General features: G+C 45.5%; 1 protein-coding gene across 1 annotated transcript in view; it reads right to left on the minus strand.

The window, feature by feature from the left end:
- Positions 1 to 21,995, minus strand: part of TMBIM4 (transmembrane BAX inhibitor motif containing 4) — a 100,193-nt gene that overhangs the window by 39,036 nt on the left and 39,162 nt on the right. Inside the window, exons 2-4 of the mRNA XM_085653436.1 lie at positions 17,869 to 17,977; positions 15,198 to 15,303; positions 9,245 to 9,278 (exon numbers count right to left, since the gene is read on the minus strand). Coding sequence (XP_085509562.1) covers positions 9,245 to 9,278; positions 15,198 to 15,303; positions 17,869 to 17,977 — 249 coding nt within the window. The remainder of the gene's footprint in view (positions 1 to 9,244; positions 9,279 to 15,197; positions 15,304 to 17,868; positions 17,978 to 21,995) is intronic.

The raw sequence follows: 21,995 nt of genomic DNA on the forward strand, positions 1-21,995 counted from the left end.
GAACCCTGATATCCTGAGCCAGGCATGGCGGCGAAGCAGGACACTGGTGTTTATGGCTCTAGAAGCAGTGTCTGCTGCATCGAGGGCACACTTAATGGAGGTGTTTGTGATTAGTTTGCCCTCCTGTATCAGGTCATGAGCTTGGCGTTTGTATTTCTCTGGAAGGTGCTGCATAAGAGCCTCTAATTCATCATAGTGTGCTCTATCATATCGCGCAAGCAGTGCTTGTGTATTTGCAATGCGCCACATGTTTGCAGCCTGGTAGGCGGTGCGTTTACCAGACGCGTCCAGAAGTTTAGATTCCTTGTCTGGTGGTGGGGCATCTCCTGAGGATTGGGAGTTAGCCCGCTTTCTAGCTGTGGAGACAACTAGGGAATCTAGAGGAGCAGGGCCCTTGATGTATGCAGGGTCTGTGGGTGCCGCCTTGTACTTCTTCTCTATTCTAGGGTTTAGTACTCTGGCTCTGACAGGGTCTTTGAATACCTCTGTAGCGTGCTTGGTGACACCCTTAAGCATGGGTAAAATAGCAGTGGAACGATCTTGTAAATCAAATGTATCCAGTAGGAAGTCTTCTTCCACTGGTTCCGTGTGCATGTCCACCCCATGGTAGTGTGCTGCTCTCTGCACTAAATGGTGAAACCCTAAAGAGTCCTCTGGAGGAGACGGCCTTGATGGGTATAGGTCGTCTTGAGGTACATTGGGTACATCAGGGTTATTATAATCCTCCCATGGATCTGGGGTCCCTGGTGGAGTGGGATCCATTGGGGCGTCCCCTGGGTCATTGTCCGGGTCCCCGTCATCCGGATCTGGGGATGGGGCCGGATCGTAGTGAGGTAAAAGTGGAGGGGGTGGTGGTGGGAGGGGGGGTGGCAGTGGGGAGGGTACTCTAAGGGGAGAAGTAGCTGAGTCCCTCTTTTTGGGTGGAGGAGGAGGAGCCGGAGCCTCAAGGCGACGCTTCTTAGTAATCACAGTCAAAAGGCCAGTCTTTGGATCTCTGGACAAAGTCTTTTGTAAAGGGTCTGGTGTAAACAGAGCCAATGGCGCCGAGTCGTCTGTCGGCACCGGCGATTTCGGAACCGGAGGTTTCGATGTTCTGTGTACGCCCTGCTTTTTGGAGGTCTCCGTGTGTTTCGGCGTCGAATGCTGTTTCGGCGCCGGAGCGTCGGTGCCGACCGATTTCTGTTTGTGTTTGGTCGGCGCCGAGTGTCCAGGCTTCGGCACCGGTGGTTTCGGAGTCGAGCTGGATTTTGCAGGCTTCGGTGCCGAGTGGTGTTTATCGGCACCGGGCGTCGGCTGGCTCGATCCCGAGCTGCCGTGAGACTTTGAGTGCTTCGACACCGGGCCCGAAGGTGGGGTGATCGAGGCTTTGGTTTTGGTTTTGCCCAGGCCGGCAGGCGAGGGAGTAACCGGAGTCTCTTTGGTTTTCGGTGCGGGGCTGGGAGGGGGCATTGTACTCACGGCCCGCTGTCCTGGTGTTACGTCCTCCAGGTCGGAGTCGTCGGCCTCGGAAGCGCTGACGATGTCTTCTCCCAGTTCGGTGTGTGTCTGCCCCGAAGCTTCGGCGTCGTCTCCGAAGATGTCCGGTGGAGCTGTCGAGGATGAGTGCGCCATGGTGCGTCGAGCCCTTCGATCTCGGATCGTTTTCTTCGATCGAAAAGACTTGCAGGCGGGGCAGTCTCGAGCCTCGTGTTCCGGAGAGAGGCAAAGGTTACACACCTGATGGAGGTCGGTGTGGGGAAATTTAGACCCACATTTTGGGCACTTTTTAAACGGAGTCCTTTCCATCGGCCGGGACCGGAGTCGCGGAGGGCCCGAAGGCCGGTGTCGATGTACGGGATGGAAAAAGTGCCGCTTCGAGAGATGAAGATGATGAAGGAACTCGAAGAATCGAGGATTTTCCGTCGAGGCTGGAACCGTAGAAGTTCGAAGCCGGAGTACGAAGTATCACATCCGAGCCCGATGGCGGAAAAAAACAATCTGAGGATGGAGCCGAAGCCCATGCGCAGTACGGACCGAAGGAGGAGTCACCAAACTCGTGACTTCCAAAGACGGTCCAAGAAGAAAAACAAACTGCAAACATCCGGGCCCAACACCAGATGGCGACCTATGCTAAGTGTACAATCTGCAGCTCATATGCCTCGAACATATATTTATCATGCTAGGGCCTCGCTACTATAAAGGTGATAAACGTTCAACTGGTTATGGTTACTGCACTGTAACATTCTATTAAAAGAGAACACGCAAATCAGTTCAGTGAGACCACTGAAATAAAGATTTAGGAAAGAAATGATTGATAGCGGCAAACTCTAAAGTATCATCTCAAGCCTGTTTATGACAACTGGTTTTTACCAATCTTGCAATACATCCCTTGAGTAACAGTTGCTAAAAGTGCATCATTTGTTTCAGACCCGTAGCCTTGTCACATGACATCTAAGGCAGATTTTAGAGACACAGTATGCTGGTGCCTTGTGGTTTCCATGCTCAAGACTAACGTCTGCAGCATGGCTGCCATTATAAAATAGGATGTGCCCAAATTATCAGAGCACAGTGTTATAGGTGTGCTGTTCCAGCCCTGAAATGTGAACCTTGTTTTATATTTGTCTTAATCAGTTCTCAGTAAAAGGCATTTGTATCCTTGAAGAAAAGTTCTTCCATCAATACATTGTACCGTCAAAAATGTTTGTCACAGATGTTTTTTTTTTTTTACAGGGCTGCAGGAACTCTGCTTAGTGTTGCTACAGGGGTTCTCGGGATTAACCATAAAGGTCCCCGCCTAATGTCCCACGTTTGTCTTCATGGTTTCTAAGTGCTTTTATTATAAACATGAAGGCATGCTCTGAAAGGTGGACTCCCTAACAATAAAACAGTCCATCTCTCAAGTGGGAGAAACCCCCCACTACAAAGTTGTGTGCTTGGTCTTTGTTCAGTGGTCACAAGCAGCTTCTGAAGTTCATACAAAAGAGATGGAAAGGTAACTTTCTTAGAAACCTACCTACATACAACTATCTTTCAGGGGAATCTCCTTTGAAATCATAATCACCGAAAAGTCGTACCCACATGTGACATTCTGAAGTAGAAGTATTGAACAGAGTAGCAAGCTCATCCTTTAAAACGGAAAGCAGGGGGTAGTATTATGTTCTAGGCCAAAGAGATTTCTCTGAGAGGCCAGACCCACCACGGCAAAAGCCCTATAATCGGACTCAAGACAATAGTGTCTTGTGAAAGTGTGGACTGACTGTCACATAGCCGATTTGTAGATCTATGCTATTAGAATGTGCCTCAGTAAAGCAGGGGTTGCATCTTTTCCTCCTCTAGAATGAACATTGGGTCAAATAGGCTTTCTGGCAACAATTTAAGACACTAGAGACAATCAGTCAGGAATTATTTGGGGGTAAGTAAACTTGTCCAAAGAGGCCCATAATTTACAAACAAATGTATTATTTTAAGGGGGTCTTTTGTCTTGTCAAATTACCATTTTAGAACTCTCCTAATATGTACCATAGAAAGAGACCTTTCTGCAGGGATGAGAAAGGTTTTGATAGAGCATTGGGAGAGAAACAGACTGGCTAAAATAGAGGTCCATACTACCTTGAAGATTAGTTGGATGTGTTCAAAACAGACTGGCTAAAATAGAGGTTCTATACTACCTTGAAGATTGGCTGGATGTGTTCTCATGACCATGTAACTCTTATGGGATATAATGTATGGCTCACGGGAGCACTGTGCTTGAATCCAACTATCCATGCATGCTAATATGATTGGTAACAGGAGAGCAGCCTTCCACAAGATATGTGAACCAGTTTGAAGAAAGGATCCATGAGTTGAGAAAGGACTGACTAAAGTTTCCAGGGACCAGAAGGCATCATCCGTGGAGTTTCAGTTTCTGGTAGAGTACGAGTACTCTTTCTTATAAGGATGTGGGCATTGCAGGAATATACCTACAAGGAATACGAGATCTCTATTGTGACTGGAGAAGTGTCAAATGAGGTATAAGCAGAATATAGCCTCTAAAGATACCTTAACTACAAGTGGAACAGACCGCATAGGAACCACTGCAGGGGTAGCAGGAGGAAGTCCGAAAGACCCAGCAAGAAGCACTGATTGAGATAAAGTTGTTGGAGGCAAGTGACATGGACACAGAGTACCAAGGAGCATCAACGTGCTCTAAACCCTACTTCTAAAGTAACCTACCTGGTAGGATAATAAGCTCTTGATTACTCAAGAGTTTGAGGTTAGTAGCAGGGAGCTACCTTTGAGCTTCTTGATCCCCGATACCAAGGTGTAACGCTAAGCTTGAGGTCAAATAGTTTGATGTTGAGTTTTAACAACAAAGGTTTGTGTCTCTTAAATATCAAGTGAAGTGAAGGAGAGTTAACCCACTTTGGTGAGCAAGCAGCCACTGTGCCCTTGCTAGTTTTATGGATCCTATATGTCTCGTTCCTGAATCTCAACGTCAGCCGGAAGCATCGTAATATCCAATGATGCAGTTATGTTCCTGGGTTGTCCTCTGGGGGAGTTTCCAGAGACAGATACAAGAAACATATGCTCCTGTATCAGTCAGCAAAGGATCTGCAGCATCCGAGGCCTTCCTGTCTTCTATAAAGCCTAAGCTTCTTTGTTCTCAATAGTTCTCCTGGCCATTTTTACATAATACTCTCACTCTATGTGGTGATACAAGTCAGGAGGGGTGACAACCCAGCCATCATGAGGGCCTTCTTTTACCTTTTTTCTGCCACGGAATGCGTATTCACAAAAAAAGAAAACAAATGAAAAAACGTTTTCAGTGAGTAAAGAACTGAAAAACATGCTAAACCATAAAATATGTTGAGAGATAAAAACCATAAAAAGGCTAAGCTCACTGCTGGAGTACTTGACTTCTACATACCCCTACTCTTTTAAGGGGCACGCTTGGTTAGATTTCTCTATCCTGAGAGATATCCTCATCTGTGCGAAGAAAAGGAAAACAGAAAAGTATTTCACACTAGAACATGCAGGGAATATCAGGGCCCAACCCCTTTCTAGACCAGCCAAATCAATAAAAACAAAAAAAGAATTCTGATATGGGGATTTATTAAACCATAGCCGAATACAGCACACATGGATTGGGCTAGTCAAATACTTTCCCAAGCAAATGATATCACAAGTAAGAAGACTAAAAGAAAAATATATTTAATCTCATAAGTTAGTGAAAATCCGATCTTACCTACTTTTGTTCTTAAATCAACTGAGTACGAAAAAATGCACCTAATACCTTGTTACTTTCCACATGACTGAACCACTCGTTTGGCAGTTGGAATGTCCCTGGGATGAGAACAAATCCCAGTTGTTAGACCTGTCAGCCCTTTGGGTGGTCCCTCCTCATCATTATTTATTTTGTCCCACTTTTGCCTCAAGCCCTGTTGGTAATTTTTCCTTTTTGGGAACCACCAGACTTTTTAGTGTTGATGCAGATTCAGGGAGCCATTTTACCTACCCCTGAAACTTCTGTCTGAGGGCCTGGAGCACAAAATGGTGGCCACCTGTGACATCACCAGCACCCACTGGAACCTACTAGAACCTTCTACAACATTCTGGAACCCTGTGACAGTTGGAGGCGGTTTAGAATGTTGAGAAGCTAAAAGCCAGAGTTGACAGTTGGAGCTGGCAGTTGGCACCTGACTGGTGAAGAGAGAGGAGCAGAAACCTGAAGGAGGAAGGAGTGAAGCAGCAGGGGTGGAAACTTGTGCCTGGAGTGGGGTCCATAAACCCACCCTTGATGCTAGTCCCTACTGACCGAGCCCAGCCTGGAGCCCTGTGTGGGAAGAAGCAAGAAAAACCATCCTAAGGACCTGGACAGCAGGAACAGGCCTTAGAAACAGAGAACAGCAAGATCTTGACCTGGAAACTGGTTTCCCTGGAGTCCGGCGTCGAGTAGCCTGAGACCTGGAGCCCGAGGTGGAGAAGCGGCGCTGACTGGAAAGCAGACGTCGTACCCGGAGCCGCCGGAGGTCGAGAGAGGGCGCCGACGGAGGTCGTGGAGAGTACCAGAGGTCGAGGAGGAAGTCACCCGAGGTCGAGTGAGCGGCGTCATCGGAGGAGTGAAGTCCGCCCTCCGGAGTCGTCGGAGACCGAGGTGAAGCGTGCCGGAGGTCGGGAGTGGAGATCGCACTCCGGAGCCGCCGGAAGTCGACATCGAGCCAAGGCCGGCCGACGTCATCGAATCCGAGGTCGCCATCGGACCGGAGCCGCCCGACGTCGACACCGAGCCAAGACTGCCCGACGCCATCGAATCGGAGGTCGAGATCGAACCGAGGCCGCCGACATCGAACCGGAACCGCCTACCGGCGTCGTCAAGAACTGACATTGCGCCGAGGCCGCCGACATCGAACCGGAACCGCCTCACGGCGTCGACACGACTCCAGCGGCGTCGGAGCATCAGAAAAAGGGCAGTAAGTGGAGTAGAGGGCGCCTAAGGCCCTGTGGAGACCTGAGAGACTACTCTAAGGGGCTAGGGAGGTGCTGGAACCAGCCTGACTGTGCCAGGGGTGAGCTGAGACTACTTCAGTGGGGTTGTGTAGAGTGGGAAAGCCAGATTTCTAAAATCCCCCCTTGATCTACCTCAGTTTAGGCCTCAGCCTTGTCCAAGCCAGGGAGTAGACACCCTCAAGCCATCTACCTCACCACAAGCTGTGCCTGGGCCAAATCAGCCCATAAGAATCTAAATGTGATCTGATTCTATAAGTGTCACTGTCAGCTTTTAATTATTTACTGAGTGCACTGTATTTATTGTATTTAACCTATTTATTGCTTCACTGTATTTATTGGTTTGCAGTATTTATTGCCTCAGAATATTTAGTTGCCTGTATGTATTGCACTTATATTTATGCCTTAGTTATTTATGATCACCCCTATTTATTGAATCATTAAGACAGTATTTATTTGACCTGCACTATTTAAAAGCCTTGTATATTGTGATTGTCTTATTTATTTATTTAATCAGCAACTAAGAGAAAAAGAAGATAAAGAAAGATATTTTCATAATTTTTACGGTGTAGAGTCGTTTTTGGAACGGATGCACGCATGGTTATTGTATGGGTATATCGTATGCTTAGCACGGTGCCTGATTCCTGACCGCTCGAGCCAAGCTACCACAGTGTGTTCGGAAGAACACCACCACCCTTCCGGTGTGGGAGTGGGGTTTTTCCAACACCAGTCTTGTTACTAGTACTTCTTTCACTTACTATTTGAGAAAATGATAAACAGACTTTATGTCTGCCTACAGTGCTTGCCAGGTGAGGAGAACATAGCAACGTGTTGCTGGGTGAGAGGACTTAGCAACCCATAGCTGGGTGAGGATTTAGTAACCCTTTACTATAAAATTAAAATAAAACTAAAAAAGGGAAGTTGCCACGGAACAGGGCATGTTGCGATACGAGTGGCGCGTGCTTTCTTAGAGGAGCAGTATAAGTTTCCCCAGCCTCTTGACTGCAGTTTATCTAGCTTATGATTGATGGAGCTACTGCTAACTGGTGTAGTGCAGGAGCTGGACACTTTGAAGTAGTGAAACTACTGGTTAGCCATGGAGCCAATGTGAACCACACCACAGTCACACACTCTACTTCGAGTTTGACGGGCCGATGGGAAGGAAGAAATGATGATGCCGATGGCTTCCCTGGTTGCGAGATCCGACGACCTAATATGGCAGATCGGGTCATTCTAAAAACGGAGGGATCTAGTGGCTTGCCGGAGCCCCTGATTGTTTTGCCAAGCATTTGATTTGCTAGCTTATGGCCGGTCACACACTAGACGAGGTACTTGCATCTTTTTCTCGTCTTTTTGGGGGCTTTTGCGGTGCGTGTTTGGGGAGTGCTGCCTGATTGTAAAATGGCGGCCACACGCATAACGCGGACCTTCTTTTACCAGCTTCGTGCTTCAATAGTATACCAGCGAAGTGGTGACCAAGCGTAAAAAGTGTTGGATGAGGAAGAAAGATGTCAACGGGGTTTGCTGTTGACTCGTGACGACCCCCAACGGAGCTATGCCTGACTCTAAAATGGCAGCCAATTTAGACGAAGCGGTCGGCTTTATTTACACGATCTGCTTTTGCGTCTTTGTTAGAGCGCGAGTATTGAGGGGGCAACGCCTACATCTCCTGAAGTGTGCTCATTGTGTATACTGCATAGCTGATTTGGCTCCTACATCGGTTTTTTGTCCTCATGCTGAGCTTATAAGGGGCCAGTACAAGGGCCTCACTCACCCCCCTCCCCCCCCCCCAAAAAAAAATAACATCTCGTTCTGCTCTCTGCGGACCCTGCCTGGAATGACCCGCGATGCACTCCAGATTTGCAGCCCGACAACCACCATCTGGACACAGCCTTCATGTTTTCCTTTATCGGCTCCACCGACCCACAACTTTGCCCTTGACCAAAGCACTCCTACTCACCTTGTTGTAGATAGATCCAGCTTCTTCGCCCTGGAGTCTCAGAGACCCCTCTGACAGAGTCCACTGTGAGAAGGGTGACACGCCTAGTGGCGGACTGGGACTCATACCCTTACCACTGGGAACCGTCTTCTACCCTGCCGGACGTCGGACACTGCATCCCTGCTGGATTTCCCTCCCTCTCACCTCCTTCATACCTCAGAGTGTGCCCATGACCAAAGCACTCCTCTCCCCTTGTTGGGGAGGGATCCTGCATCTTATGCCATGGAGTCTCAGTGACATAACAGAGTCCACCGTGAATTTGGGAACCACACAACTGAGGACTGAAAAATGATCCCTGCCCAACCCAACTGAACTTTCAGACACAGCTACTCTCCTTGTTCACCACGCTGTTTCCCCTACCCCCTCCACCTCCGCTTCCCTCCTTCATCCTTTGGCTACCTCCCTTTTCCCTTCCTCTCTCCCCTGAATTCCTCTCCACCTGCTTGTTTGGTCTATCCTTTCGACTACGCTCCGTTAAATTCTCCCTCCCCTCACCCTTTTACTTTACCCCTTACCCCTCTACATGCCATTTTTCTAAAAATGTAACTTGTAACTGTTGTACCCGATGTAACAATGTAGAATTTGCAAGCTATGCAACTCTCCTCATGTAAAGCGCTCTGATGCCTCTGGGTCTAGCCAGCGCTATTTAAAACTCAAGTAAATAACAAAATATTTTTAAAAAAATCTAGCTGCACATCCAGTTTCCCTGCATTTTTTCTTTCCAAAAAGGTCAATAGACTTTCTGCATTCTAGTGACCTTTTCTGAATTTAAAAGTAGCTCACCTGCAATTCCAACAGTAATGGCCTCCAGCACCGTCTGAAAAAAGAGAGAGTAGTTATTGCAAGTAAAACTGAAATCATATGCATTTCCACAAACATGCATTATCAGAATTTCAGACACTGAAATGTACAAGTGGCTGACAAATATATATATAGTAAAGAAGGAAGGAGTTCTAAATGAGGCAAAGTCAAGTAACTCTCCATTAACAGTGCCCCTTCTATTTTAAGGGCAGTACATGGAGTAAATGAGCTAGTCATAGGTGGCCTGCTCACCAATTGAAGGAAAAAAAAACATTTTTCTTTAATTTCTTAAAAAAATCGTTACCATTACAAATAAACTCAAAATATATTTATTTTAGCAGTATCAGGCTGCTGTTCTGGTGGTGACAGGAAGAGTTTGGAATACAATTGAGTAGAGCAAGATATCCATTTTATCCGGCACCACATTTATCATCCAGTAGATTGGAGTTTAAGCACTCTTGAGGAACGCAAAGAGCCTTTATATAGTTTTTCAGGTTCTTATAATGTTGACACACACACATTTAATGTTCTTGCCGGTCTAGTGAAAAGGATCGTTAATAGAGTGCGGGTTTTGTCATATCAAACCTTGAAATCAGACACCTCCGACAAATGCTTGGGAAGAATTAATCTCAGTTAACAAATGAAAACTCATGGCAGTATGTTTAAAGACTATCTGTAAAAAGATAAGCAACTTATGTTCTTCTGTCCCCTTTGCGGTCCATTGTATCTTTTAGTCATACCTTTAGTACTTAGCAGAATGAGACCCAACTAAAAGCAAGGAAAACAAGTATTGGCATAGCCAATAGGTCTCGCCTTTGGGACCTTATAAGTGCTTAGCCATGCAACAGTTGACGTTGTTGCACCAAGGATATTGTACCGCATAACTACTTATAAGGTCCCAAAAACGAAACCTATTGGCTATGCCAATGCTGGTTTTCAGAAGCTAGCATGTGGCAGAACCCTGACATAATGATTCTGCCTTTTTGCTGAAGTATAGGCAAAACCAGCACAAACTGTTTGGAAAGCATTTCACTCAAATAATGCATGGAAATAACAGGTTGTTTTTGGATATATTAATCTCCATCTCCACGTTTGTTCATGTTAGTGATAGACAGTAATTTGCAAATTAAAAATGATTACATTAATTTATCGTGCCAATCAGTAGCTGCAAAAAAATATCCATTATCAACATAGATTCAGAGGAATACTTGCACCCCTATTTAGTCCACAACAGTCAAATCAAATGGCTGCCTCAAATGAAACAGAATGGAAGTCTGAATGTAAAGAAATTCCAGCTGAAATCTCACAAAATGTTTGATGTACTTATTATTGCAGACTGAATAAACATGTGGCTGCCAAGCGGTTTTATGCACCATGGAGACGCATCAGTGCAGTCGAATACAGAATATTAGTGCTTAGTGAAAAAAGCCTCTAGAGCTGTGAGCTGGTGATTTGAACCAGTCAATGTGTAATGGGTCTTAGCATGGCGTAAGGATGCATTACATTACGGCAGCTTTCAGCGCGCCGAGCTGAAAGACAAGAGTTGCTGAATTAGCAGCCAGGAATGACATTTTCTATTCTGTCATTCCAAATACAAGTCTCATCCGCGACAAAGTGATCCCATGTTTGTCAATGAGCACTCAGGAATAAGTGTTATTTTTTCTAAATCTCAGCGAATGCTGGTAAACTTGGGTGTTGCAGGCAGAGGAACAGACACAAACCAGGGGCACTCGACAGACCACACTTAGGTGTTGTGTTTTTGAGCAGCTGGCAGCAAAAGCTAAAGCGGGAGCTACCACATACAGAAAGGTGTATAGAATTGAGTAAACCTGCCTTCTTGGAGTAAGTTTTTGGAAAGACTATTTTTATTAGTTAAACAGCGAGGCCATCTGGCAGCAGGTTAGGCTTCTGTAATGAGATGCCATTCAGACATGAAGCTTCTTTTCTTGCTTGTGACAGTCCTGTCTCTGTGACCCCTGTTCGAAGCTACAGACCGCCATGACAGAACCTGCATACAAACCCTGCTCAGTTAACGAGGGGCTGTGTGGGACCTTGGCAGAGAAGTGGAAGAAACGAGAGGGAGAGTGGGTCTGTGAGAAGAAAAATATTTAGAGGGAGGGGAAACAACTTGTGCCAAAATGTGTGCATTTGTATTTCTTCACAATAAAGCATTAATGAAATCATGGATGGCGAGAGGGACAAACAAAAGGCATACATAAAATATTTGCAATGGAAAATAATTTTGGTTTCCCGTGTCCACTCTCGTTGCCACAGACATCTGTATCTGATTGCAGTCTATTTTTGAGGAAGAAGATTACACTAACTGTTTTCGTCAAATAAACACAAACACAACCCTGTTCGTCCTGGAGTGTGGTGAACTGAAAGCAGGGGTGCGCGCGCGACGGCGGAAAAAGCTCCAGATGGCACCTCAGGGGCTGAAAGCTGCCAGCTGCGCGCATGCACGCTCGCGCAAGCGCTAGGCCAGCCAGCAGAACTTTGAAAACTCACCTACTAAATGTCTCTCCGAGCAGCGCATGCGCGTTGACTCAGCGAGTGGTCATTAGCCATTTAGGCAGATTCTAGTTAACCTTTTAAAATTAGTCATTACAATGGATCAAAGTGTTTGACAGATTCTCACAGCCAAGAAGATCTGGTACCTTACTACTTTAGCCTTCTTCCTTGACAGTGTGATTTTTTTGAGCCCAGAGTGGTAGCCTCCTTCTACAATGAGAACAAATATTGATGTCAGTTTCACAACCACAGGCCGTAACACAGAAGTGCCCCAGGGACGCATTGGGTGTTAGAGCCAGCTCTGCGCACCCCCCCAGTGCACCTTGGTATTACAGAAGGAGCAGCAGACGCTTGTGCAGCCCATTCTGTAATACATATAGAACTGCTGCACATATAGCGCCAGCGCTATCACCAGAAGGAGTTCCCTCATTTACATGGGGGCGTGGCCCCGTGCAAATGAGGGAATCCCTTTGTCTCTGTGCCTGCGCCTTATAGTTATGGACACAGAAGCAAAGAAGCCGTCAGGGGGAGAACTGACAGTGCACCACCTAAAAGTTCTCTGGAGGGGGAAAACAGAGTCCTTCGAACCCTTTCACCCCCTCCAGACATCCCCTTGCAGGTGGTGCAGTAACTCACTGTACCTGCCTGCAAGGGGTTCTCTGTCCCCTTTTAAAAGTGAAGACAGGTTGCTGCCAGCGCAGAGAAACACGGAACAGCTGCTTCATAACTGCTCCACATTTCACTTGAATGCACTGCTCCCAGGGTAGCGCGAGTTCGCGACTGACCTGGGGGCAGCACATTCCATGGAAAAGTGCACACTTTCCCTGTTTGCACCCAGCGAACCATTTTTAAGGTGTGCTGTGGCGCAAACAAGGTCAGTGCACCCTATCCCTAAGACGGCTCAGATTTCCAACTTTGCCAGTCTTTGATAGAGCAATCTGCCTGTATGGTAAGTAGTACCTCGGTCATGTGGTCTGGGTCCTATCCATGAGTGTTCTAGCAAGTAGGCCCACTGAAGCAAGATGCACTTCCCAAGCAATTAAAGTTTCCTTGGGCTCTCCTATTATATGTGGATGTTTGACACACACACATGGAGAAAGTGACTTATCCAGAGGTAGGAAGTAATGCCATAACCATGTAAAGACTGAGAATATACAGAGCATGTCTCCCTCATTCTTATGACCACAGTAGCTTCATAAGTACAACCATAAGAGATGTCTTAGGCATGGAAAAGTGCAGGTGCTTAGAAGCATTTCTCCATTAAGTAGGTGCAGCTCAGAGAGAGGTTATGCTGTAGCAAATTATACAAATGATCCTATACATAAGAATTTGAAACTGAAAAATAATGTGAAATAAACTACGCATGCTTAGGATTTAATGGCTAGGTATTGCTAAATAATTGTTTAACAACCTTTCTGGCCAATTTCTTGTTTTCTAAATTATAGTGGTCCAGGCCAGTGAGTGATAGGACCCAAGCCTTTTTCGTTTCACAAGGCAGCAAATTATAGAGCACATGTCAGCCCCATTTATTCTCGATTATAGTGTTTGCACCAAGCATGCTCCAAGCATTTGCAGCTTTTCTTCTTTACTGTGAGCTCTTGACTGAGAAATGAGGGCCGATGAACGTGGCAAAGATCTCCAGTACAAGTAAATCTAACATAGATATGATCCAGCTGACAACTTTCCTCACACAGTCATCAATAGATTATTCTAACCTAGGAACATTGTTCTGCAGGAGATTATGGAAGGCAATAGACTTGAGTTGAGACTAATGTTTAAATGGTGTAGCAGGAGCCTTAGTCTGCGCAGCTGTGGCAGAGTCAGAAAAAACTACCGGAATTGTAAAATGATCGGACCAGGTTAAAAGAATCAGGGGATCATCAAGGAGAGAGGCCAAGTCGAAAGAAATCAGGTCATGAATATGGCCGCATTATGATTTGGGAATCTTATTAGCTACTATAAGTTAAGGGCTTTTAAATCCCCTATGCGGTTCAAAGCAACAACACAACGTGTGTCATCAAGGTGGATGTCCAATTCGCCCAAAATATTACAATTAGAATTATTTTGAAACAAAGGAGACAAAGCCTCAGTTAACATGGAGAACCACTTAATTGATGGTCCCGGCGAGCAAAAAATTAGAGACCCTGAAAACTTACTAAAGATACTTATCGAAATGATGATAGCTTCACAATCAGGGATAGGGAGATTCTAAATAAATCAGGTATAGTTAGATTAAAAATTATCAACATCCCGCCTCACTTCTTGTCCTCACGATCACATTTAGCTATGTTGTAACCATCGGGGGAGGAGGGAGGGAGTGATAGCGATAAACATACAATGCTCATTTAGCCAATTTTCTGCTAAAGTAAATAACAAAAATTGAAAAAGGAGCATCCAGTTTACGATCAACTATAAAATTACATTTTTCCAAGTTCTGTTTGACAAGGAAGGGCCAGATCAAGCTAAGAAACTGAAATTTGAATTGCCTGGATGGCGTGGATAGAGCATAAGCTTGGTGACCATGATAATCAACTTCTTGTGCAAGCGTGAACTTGAGCTGATGGCAAAGTCACTCGCATTTTATTGGGCGAGAGCTATGCATGCAGTCTTTGCATCATGGCACAGCATGCAAGAAGCTGAGAAGCAGAATATATATATCCTGCCCCCACTGCAAAAGTACGCAGATCAGGAAGCTGGATGTTGGCCATGATGCTCAAACCACAAGAAAAACCAGGAACACACAAGTAAAACAGCTAAGGATTTAGTCACTGCTGCGTTGAATTAAAGGGGTTCTCTTGAAAAACAACCCTTGGCATCAAGTCTGAAGCAGTGTTTACAAAGACAGAGCAACATATTGAAAAAAAACTTCTATGTTACTTTGTAGAGGTTATTCTTTTCTAATGAGTATTGGCATGGTCATGATGTTAACCAGAATGTAGGGTTTAGCCAACAGTTGAATTTAGAACACCAAAGAACATATTTTCCGCATGGGGAAAAAATATAAATGAAGAATTTAGCCCTTAAACATATGTCTAAGGAGTGTGAGTTCACTTTTACTGCATGCTATGCAGTAATGCAAATATAAGTCATGCTTAAGGATCAACAAGTGAACGGTAGATGTGAAAAAAAATTGAGTGTGTAGATCTTCATGAACAACAATTCGTTCACTGCCCAATTTATTTATTTTTTACTTTAGGGTCAGTCCATTAGCTTTCCTAATTAAGGGACTGATTTAGAGTTTGGTGGAGAGGGTACTCTGTTGCAACTACCTTTTAAACTGTGAATAGCTCGATTCATTTTACAATGCCACTCGTACAATAATTAAAACACGTGTTAATTTTGACCATTATAACTTACAAATTATGCATTACAGAGAGAAAAGAACTCTTCCAAACTAGGCAAACATATATCTACAAGTACTTACGAATGCCAAGAGAATGTACAAATTCACAGGATGTTGATGCCTGTAGACTGTCAGAGCAATAATCGTACCGAACGATCCAATGGCAGAAACCAACAATAGAGCAGGACTGCAAAAAGGAAAAGCAGTTAAAAAGTTATATACTGAATATTACTGCACAGCTCAAACATGTTTTGACTTAAGAACAAAGCTGCTTGCATGACTTCAGAGATCAGAAGTGGAAGATATGCTTAGAGTGAAAAGCTGCAAACAAATAATCAAAATCTTTAACGTTCTGTAAATTAAACCTTAATGTGTGAAGCATGGCCTGAATAGATCAAAATATTTTAGAATACTATCCCTTAAATACTAATGACAACAGCAAAGAGGCATAGATAAAAAAGTAATACATGAGGAGGAAGAAAGTACATCAGACTAAAACAATGATTTCTTTAGGGACACAAGTAGCAAAATCATAAAAAGTGGCCAGGACCATAATAAACATCAAGTAGTCTATCTGCTACTACTCCTTAGCTTTAGGCGCTTTTACATCCAGGTGACAATCGGTTCTGTTTTGGTGCAAAGTCCAGAGAAGGTTATTGTCTTCATTGAATGCAGATATTTCACAGAAGGAGGATTTTTCAATAAGCCTGCATAAGAAATGGGCCACTGGGTACATTTTACAAGGCATTTAAGAATAATGTACATACCATATCCTGATGAAGGCCCCGCCAAATTTAAATCCTAAACTGAATCGGTACGTCAATACCCATGGTCCTAGCTTTAGCCAAACACAAGTCTTACTAACAAACAGGTTACGTAACCAATTTAAGTGTCATCAGCCATTGACTTTATGTTCAATTAAATAAAGTGCAGTTTTAATTGCACTTCACAGCAGGCTTACATTGCACTGCATCCAATTAATTCTTTGTGCATCAACACACACAAAATACTTTGAAACAAGCAACTGAAATTTTTAACATGTTCATAACTCCTGTATATTTTTAAATAAACTGCAAAACTAAATGCATTTTTCACTGTAAAGCTATATGATAAATTTCCATACTGTCTAGTGGCCTCTGGAATAAATGTCTTGGCAGCATTCCCTGATAATTGTATTAGTTTGTGACTAACTTTTCAAGGAACCCCTGCTGTTTTACTTATACACAGGTTCCTCGGGTCAGAAGGGTTGCTGAATATAGTATATTTATCATGAGCCAGGCATATGTAGACATTAAAGACACTGCCCAGCCATACAGGCCATTCAGAGGCACCAGTCCCTTATGTAAACTATAGTTTGAAGTTGGCCAAGCTGCGTAATCTTGTATATGGATGCCAAAGTATTGGACTGTGTAAGAATCCAAGGAATATCTCTGTAACCCTCAGAAGCATTGAACTGGGCACCACAAAGTACTATGTAAATGTTATAAAAACCAAACATAATAACATTGAATAGAAAGTACATTCCTGACGCATATAGGGGCAGTTCACTACCGGCTTGACCCACCCACTTCATGCCTGGGTTGTATTATTGTGGAGTTATTCTACACAAAAGCGGTGTACAGTTCCACAGCAGAATGCATTTACACCTGGTGACAGTTATTTTCTAGAGACCTGATATCTGGATATTGATTCACTTTTTCCATAAACAAATTTAGGGCCTAAATTTACTTTGTGATGCTAGTGCATTGTTTTGTCTACTTTAAAAAAAAAACACAATTAACCTCATCCAAACTCAATACACACAAGTTTGTAGACAAGCTGTATGTTTTCCAAAAACTGAAAAAACAATGGTTGGGCATGAGGTGTGTGAGATGGAAACAACGTCACATTAGTGCATACTAGTAATAGATTAAGTGATAAATTTACATCTCTATAGCAAATGATAATGGGCATGGTATTTGTAGGTCTGGCTTTAACTGAGATCTCTTGATTTCACTTAAAATTATAAGTATAATATATTTACTCGTAAGTACCATTCACCCAGCCCTCTTATTCCATTAGTCCATTATTGAGTCATTCACATTTTTCTTCCGCTCACTACAACATACAGCATGAGGCAATATGTAGGCCCACTTCATCCACTGGTTTTACTTCACTTTGAGTGAAAGCATTCCCAAAAAAACAGAGGCCCTCTCAAGTGCAATAGACTACTATATAAATGCTGTAGGCCAACACCAGACCTATTGGCTTCGTCAATGCTTGTTTCTGGTGTTGGCCACTCCAAGAAATATATTTTTGCTTGTTTGGAAGTAAATGTTCACAGCAAAGAAACATTTAAGGGCATGTGATTTGCTGTTAAATTCCCTGATATTTGCTACTAATCACAGGTTTAGCTCCACAAAGTATTGCAATGATTACAGAAAGGTTTCACCTGCCATCTGAAAACCACTGGTAGGATGTTAACTAACTACATAATGCAGCAAACACACTTAGCCATATGACTTGGGCTAACAAATAGAAGATAACGTAAAAATCAGAAATATGCACATATACACATTTGTTTTGCAAATCAAGCACAATACAGCACTCTCCCTAAGCTTGTTTTTGTTCTTCCCTCTCCTGTGCCTTTTCCATTACCTTTTGAAGTAGGGAACTGGACAGCAAGTTAAAGAGGTTATTATAAACAAAGGAACCCTCTACTTAGACATAAATATAGAAATAGAGTATTTCTGTAGCCTATGAAAAACTATACCTGTCATGCACAAATGTTCGGATAGTTTCAAAGTAAAGGAAAACTGCTGCAGTTATGGTGGTGAGGAGAACCTGAATGGTAAGAATACTGTAAACCTTCCGAAGAAAATCTGTAAAAAAGGAACAGCACATAAATACTTAGTCTCAAGACAATCTTTTAATGTACTAGGGTGTAAGGGTAGCATAACTATCATGTTCAAGTTGATGGAAAGGCAATACAGTATGGTAAGTACTACCTACACAACAAGGTAACACTCCTAGCCGCAGATTCCTTACCTTAGAATAGATATCCAAGAAATACCTCCCTGGAGGTGGGTCTGAAAAAAATAATTCACACCAAAAAGTCCTGTAGAACCGAACGGGCAAAGTGCCTGTCCCAACGGACCGGACCATCCAGGTAGTAGTGTTTACAGATTGTGTGCAGAGGGGCCCACGTTGCTACCTGGCAGGACTGTGTGTGCTAACGCAGTGGTTGCAGCCTCTCTTGGGGTTGTTTCTTAGCCATTGTGTAGCAGATTTTAATGCAGAACTCGATCAATTGGGAGATGGTCCATTTCTGCATGGTCTTCACTTTCTTAGCCTCGACACACCCCACGAAGAGTTGATCGTCCACCTGGAACAGTTTTGCGAGGTCATGGTCGAAACAAGGCACTTTTTGGGTCCTGTGGGTGGAGTCTCTATTCTTCCTCAGAGGGATGAGGCGGAGCATAAAAGGTAGATAAAGTGATAGACTGGCCTATGTGGAATGGGGTGACTACCTTTGGCAAGAGGGATGCTTTAGTCCAAAAGACCAGCTTGTCGGGGTGGGGGAAAAAAAAAAAAAAAAAAAAAAAAAAGAGGTAGGAAGGCCAGTGCCTGTAGCACACAGACCCTCCGGGCAGATGTAACTGCCACCAGAAAGGCTGTCTTGATGGTAAGAAGTTAAGAGGGCAAGAATAAAGCGAGTCAAAGGGAGAGTACATTAAGAAAGTAAGAACCAAGTTGAGGTCCCTTTGCTATGCCTTAATGGGAACTGGAGGAAATGTGTGCTGCAGACCTTTAAGGAACATATTTAGAATAGGGAACTTGATGAGAGAAGGCAGATCTAGCAGTCGCTGAAAGGTGGAGATGGTGGATAAGGAGAAACAATAGAACTTGGGAGGGGGGAGCAGATAAGGGATCAATCCGCTTTCTCACACACCATGCTAGAAATGTATTCTAATGGCCGGTGTATACCGTCTCGATGGAGGGATGCCGAGCTGCCAAGATCATATTACAGCCTTCAAAAGGGGGGGGGGGGGGGGGGGTCGAAAGCTGTTAACTGTTGCTGCTCAATCTCAACACGTGAAGGCAGAGGGTAGACCGTTTCGGGTGGACATCCCTCCCCTGTTGCTGCAACATGAGATCCTACCAGAGAGGCAGCCTGATGGGAGGACCAATGGCCATGCTCATCAGCTAGGGATAACAAACTCTCAGAGCCCATCGGACGCCACAAAGAAGACTTGGGCCTGGTTGTTCCTGACTTTCTTGAGAACGCTGGGCAGAAAGGAGCACAGGAGGCCTGAGCTCCACTTGAGCCGAAGAGTATCTCCAAGGAAGAGCCGTTTTAGAAACTCTTGCTCACTGTGCCACTGGATTCAAGCTAGCCTTGCTGACGAAGGGTAATACCCAGAAACCGGTCCCAGGATGCTTGTTTCCGGTCCAGGGAGGACCTGGCTTGGCAGTTCGGTCTGGACTGTTACCATGAGGCACAGGGTCAAGACTGATTTGCATATGGCTGGATGGCATGGTGAGCAAACGAACAATGGATTTAACCCAGATCTCTTGACTGGAGGTGAATGTATGATTTATTCAGCATTCCGTCCATCATTTGTTTGTGCAGCACTTTTCACCCTAAGCAGGATGGGTATGCCCAGACGTGGGTCCCTCGCTCACTGTGCCTTTGGATTCAAGCTAGCCTGGCTGATGAAGGGTAATACCCAAAAACCGGTCCCAGGATGCTTGTTTCCAGTTCGGCCTGGACTGTTCCCATGAGGCACAGGGTCAAGACTGATTTGCATATGGCTGGGTCTAAATCAGGGTGGCATGGTGAGCAAAAGAACAATGAATTTAACCCAGATCTCTTGATTGGGGGTGAATGTATGATTTATTCAGCATTCCGTCCGTCATTTGTTTGCGTAGCACGTCTAAAACTCCAGCGCGTAGAACTGCTGACACTGCACGTTCTCAGCAGTGGCGAACAGATCTAACCAATGCTCTCCCTACTGCTAACAGAGACCTTGCTACACCTCGGGATGGAGACACCATTCTTCGGCTGAGTCAGCTCTGCCATTCAGAGAGCCCCCAGGGATTGAACCACCAGGGATATGCCCGACGTTCTAGCCATACGAACAGGCACAGGGCCTATTGACAGAGTCCACGGCCCAATCCCACCCTGTTTCAGTACCACATGGCGGTTGTGTTGTCCGTGAATACCTGCACTAGCCTTCCCTTGGTGGAGGGTAGAAAGGCTTTCAATGCTAATCAGATCGAACGGAGCTCCAACAGGTTGATGGGAAGTCCTGGAGTCACAACCTACTTCTGCTGCCAGCACTCTCTTTAGGGCTCCCTTGGCTAAGAGAGGTGCTACTCCCGTCGGAGTAACGAAAGATGGTTCTTTGTCAGCCTTTCACAAGTGGGTGGCATGGGTGGAGGGGTGGTTACGAAGAGGAGAAAGTAGCCCCTTCGGACAATCTGGAGAACCCTGTCATCTGTTAACGACCTCCAGTGGTGCAGGTGATGGTGTATCCTGCCTCCCACTGGGTGCCCATGATGGTCAGAGGGCAGACTAAAGATGCTTGGAGGCCATGGCTGCTGGGGGAGTGGTGAACTAGCCCAACCTCTGTCTGCCTGACCCACGGAGTCTGTGGGTACCGCAAATTCGCCCACGCAGGGTCTAGGAAGCTTGTTTGCCGTGGTGGCTCAGCGGGTAGAGATGCGGCTGGAAGTCCCTTCCAGTGCCACGAAAGGAGTGAAAGGTGGTGGGGGTTGGTGAGAGGCCCTGGTAAGGCCCAAGGACCTGGCCGTAGCTCTGCTATCCTTGAAGCACTCCAGTGCAGAGTCCGCCTCTTACCTCAAGAGTCCGGAGCAATCAAAGGACATGTCCATGAGCAAAGTTTGGACATCCTCCAAAAAGCCAGGAGTTCTCAGCCAGGTATGGCACTGTAAGGCCAACGACAAAAAAAACGCGTCAGGATTTACTCAGGAAGTGGAGGCTTGGACCAACAAGCTCTTCTGGGTGGGGTGCTGGGTGAGCAAACTGGGGTCCCCTGGAGAAGGGCTGGGCGATGGCAGCAAGCAATTGTCCTATTCAAGAAGCCCCTGACCAGCACTAGGAGGAGGCCCCGAGTAGGGAGTCCGTTAATGCTTCATTAAAAACGGCAGGAGCAGCTCAGATGGGGTGCCTTCGACTGAAGCCACTCGGTCAAGACGCTTAACTTGTCAGCCACGGAGGGCAGCTGAAGATCCAGGACTTTAGCCGCCTTCCTCACCAACATAGCAAATGAGGCTACCTCCACCATAGCCACGGAAGGAGGATAGACAAAGCCAGTATCTGGGGAACTGTCCAGCTCACTGGCATCTGCCAGATCCTCTCACCAGGTATCCTCATTGTGGTCTAGGGGCTGCCTCCCATTCTTCCTTAGGTCCTAGCCTATAGGTGTAGCGCTCAGGTTCTGACCTGGATGATACGGTGCCACCTGCATTCTGCATCGAAAGACACCAATCTGGCTCTGTGTCACATTCGGGGATAAGAATAAGGATGGCGCTGCTGCTGTATGTCGGCGTGGGTGGCAGAGGGGCCGGGAAAGGTCGACTAGCACCGGTCCAGACCAGTCTGTGGATCCAAGGGGCTAGATTGGCGCAGAGGGCGAACAAGCATGTGGAAGACCAGTAGGGCCCCTTCCAAGCCTGCGGGGCTCGAACGCGCTCCTCAGAGTACGGGGCAGCCAAATAGGAGGTGCATTGCCTTATAAAATTCTTTACGTTGGATGGGTCGCTCCGGCTTCCGGAAACTCTTGGAGTAGCGGAGACAGCCCAGGCTCAACTGTGGAAACAGATGGGGCAAAGTCGAAGACCTCTTTGACTTCTTGCTTTTCTTCTTCTTGTGGG

The sequence above is a fragment of the Triturus cristatus genome, chromosome 4_1, assembly GCF_964204655.1.
Source record: "Triturus cristatus chromosome 4_1, aTriCri1.1, whole genome shotgun sequence".
NCBI lineage: Eukaryota > Metazoa > Chordata > Amphibia > Caudata > Salamandridae > Triturus > Triturus cristatus.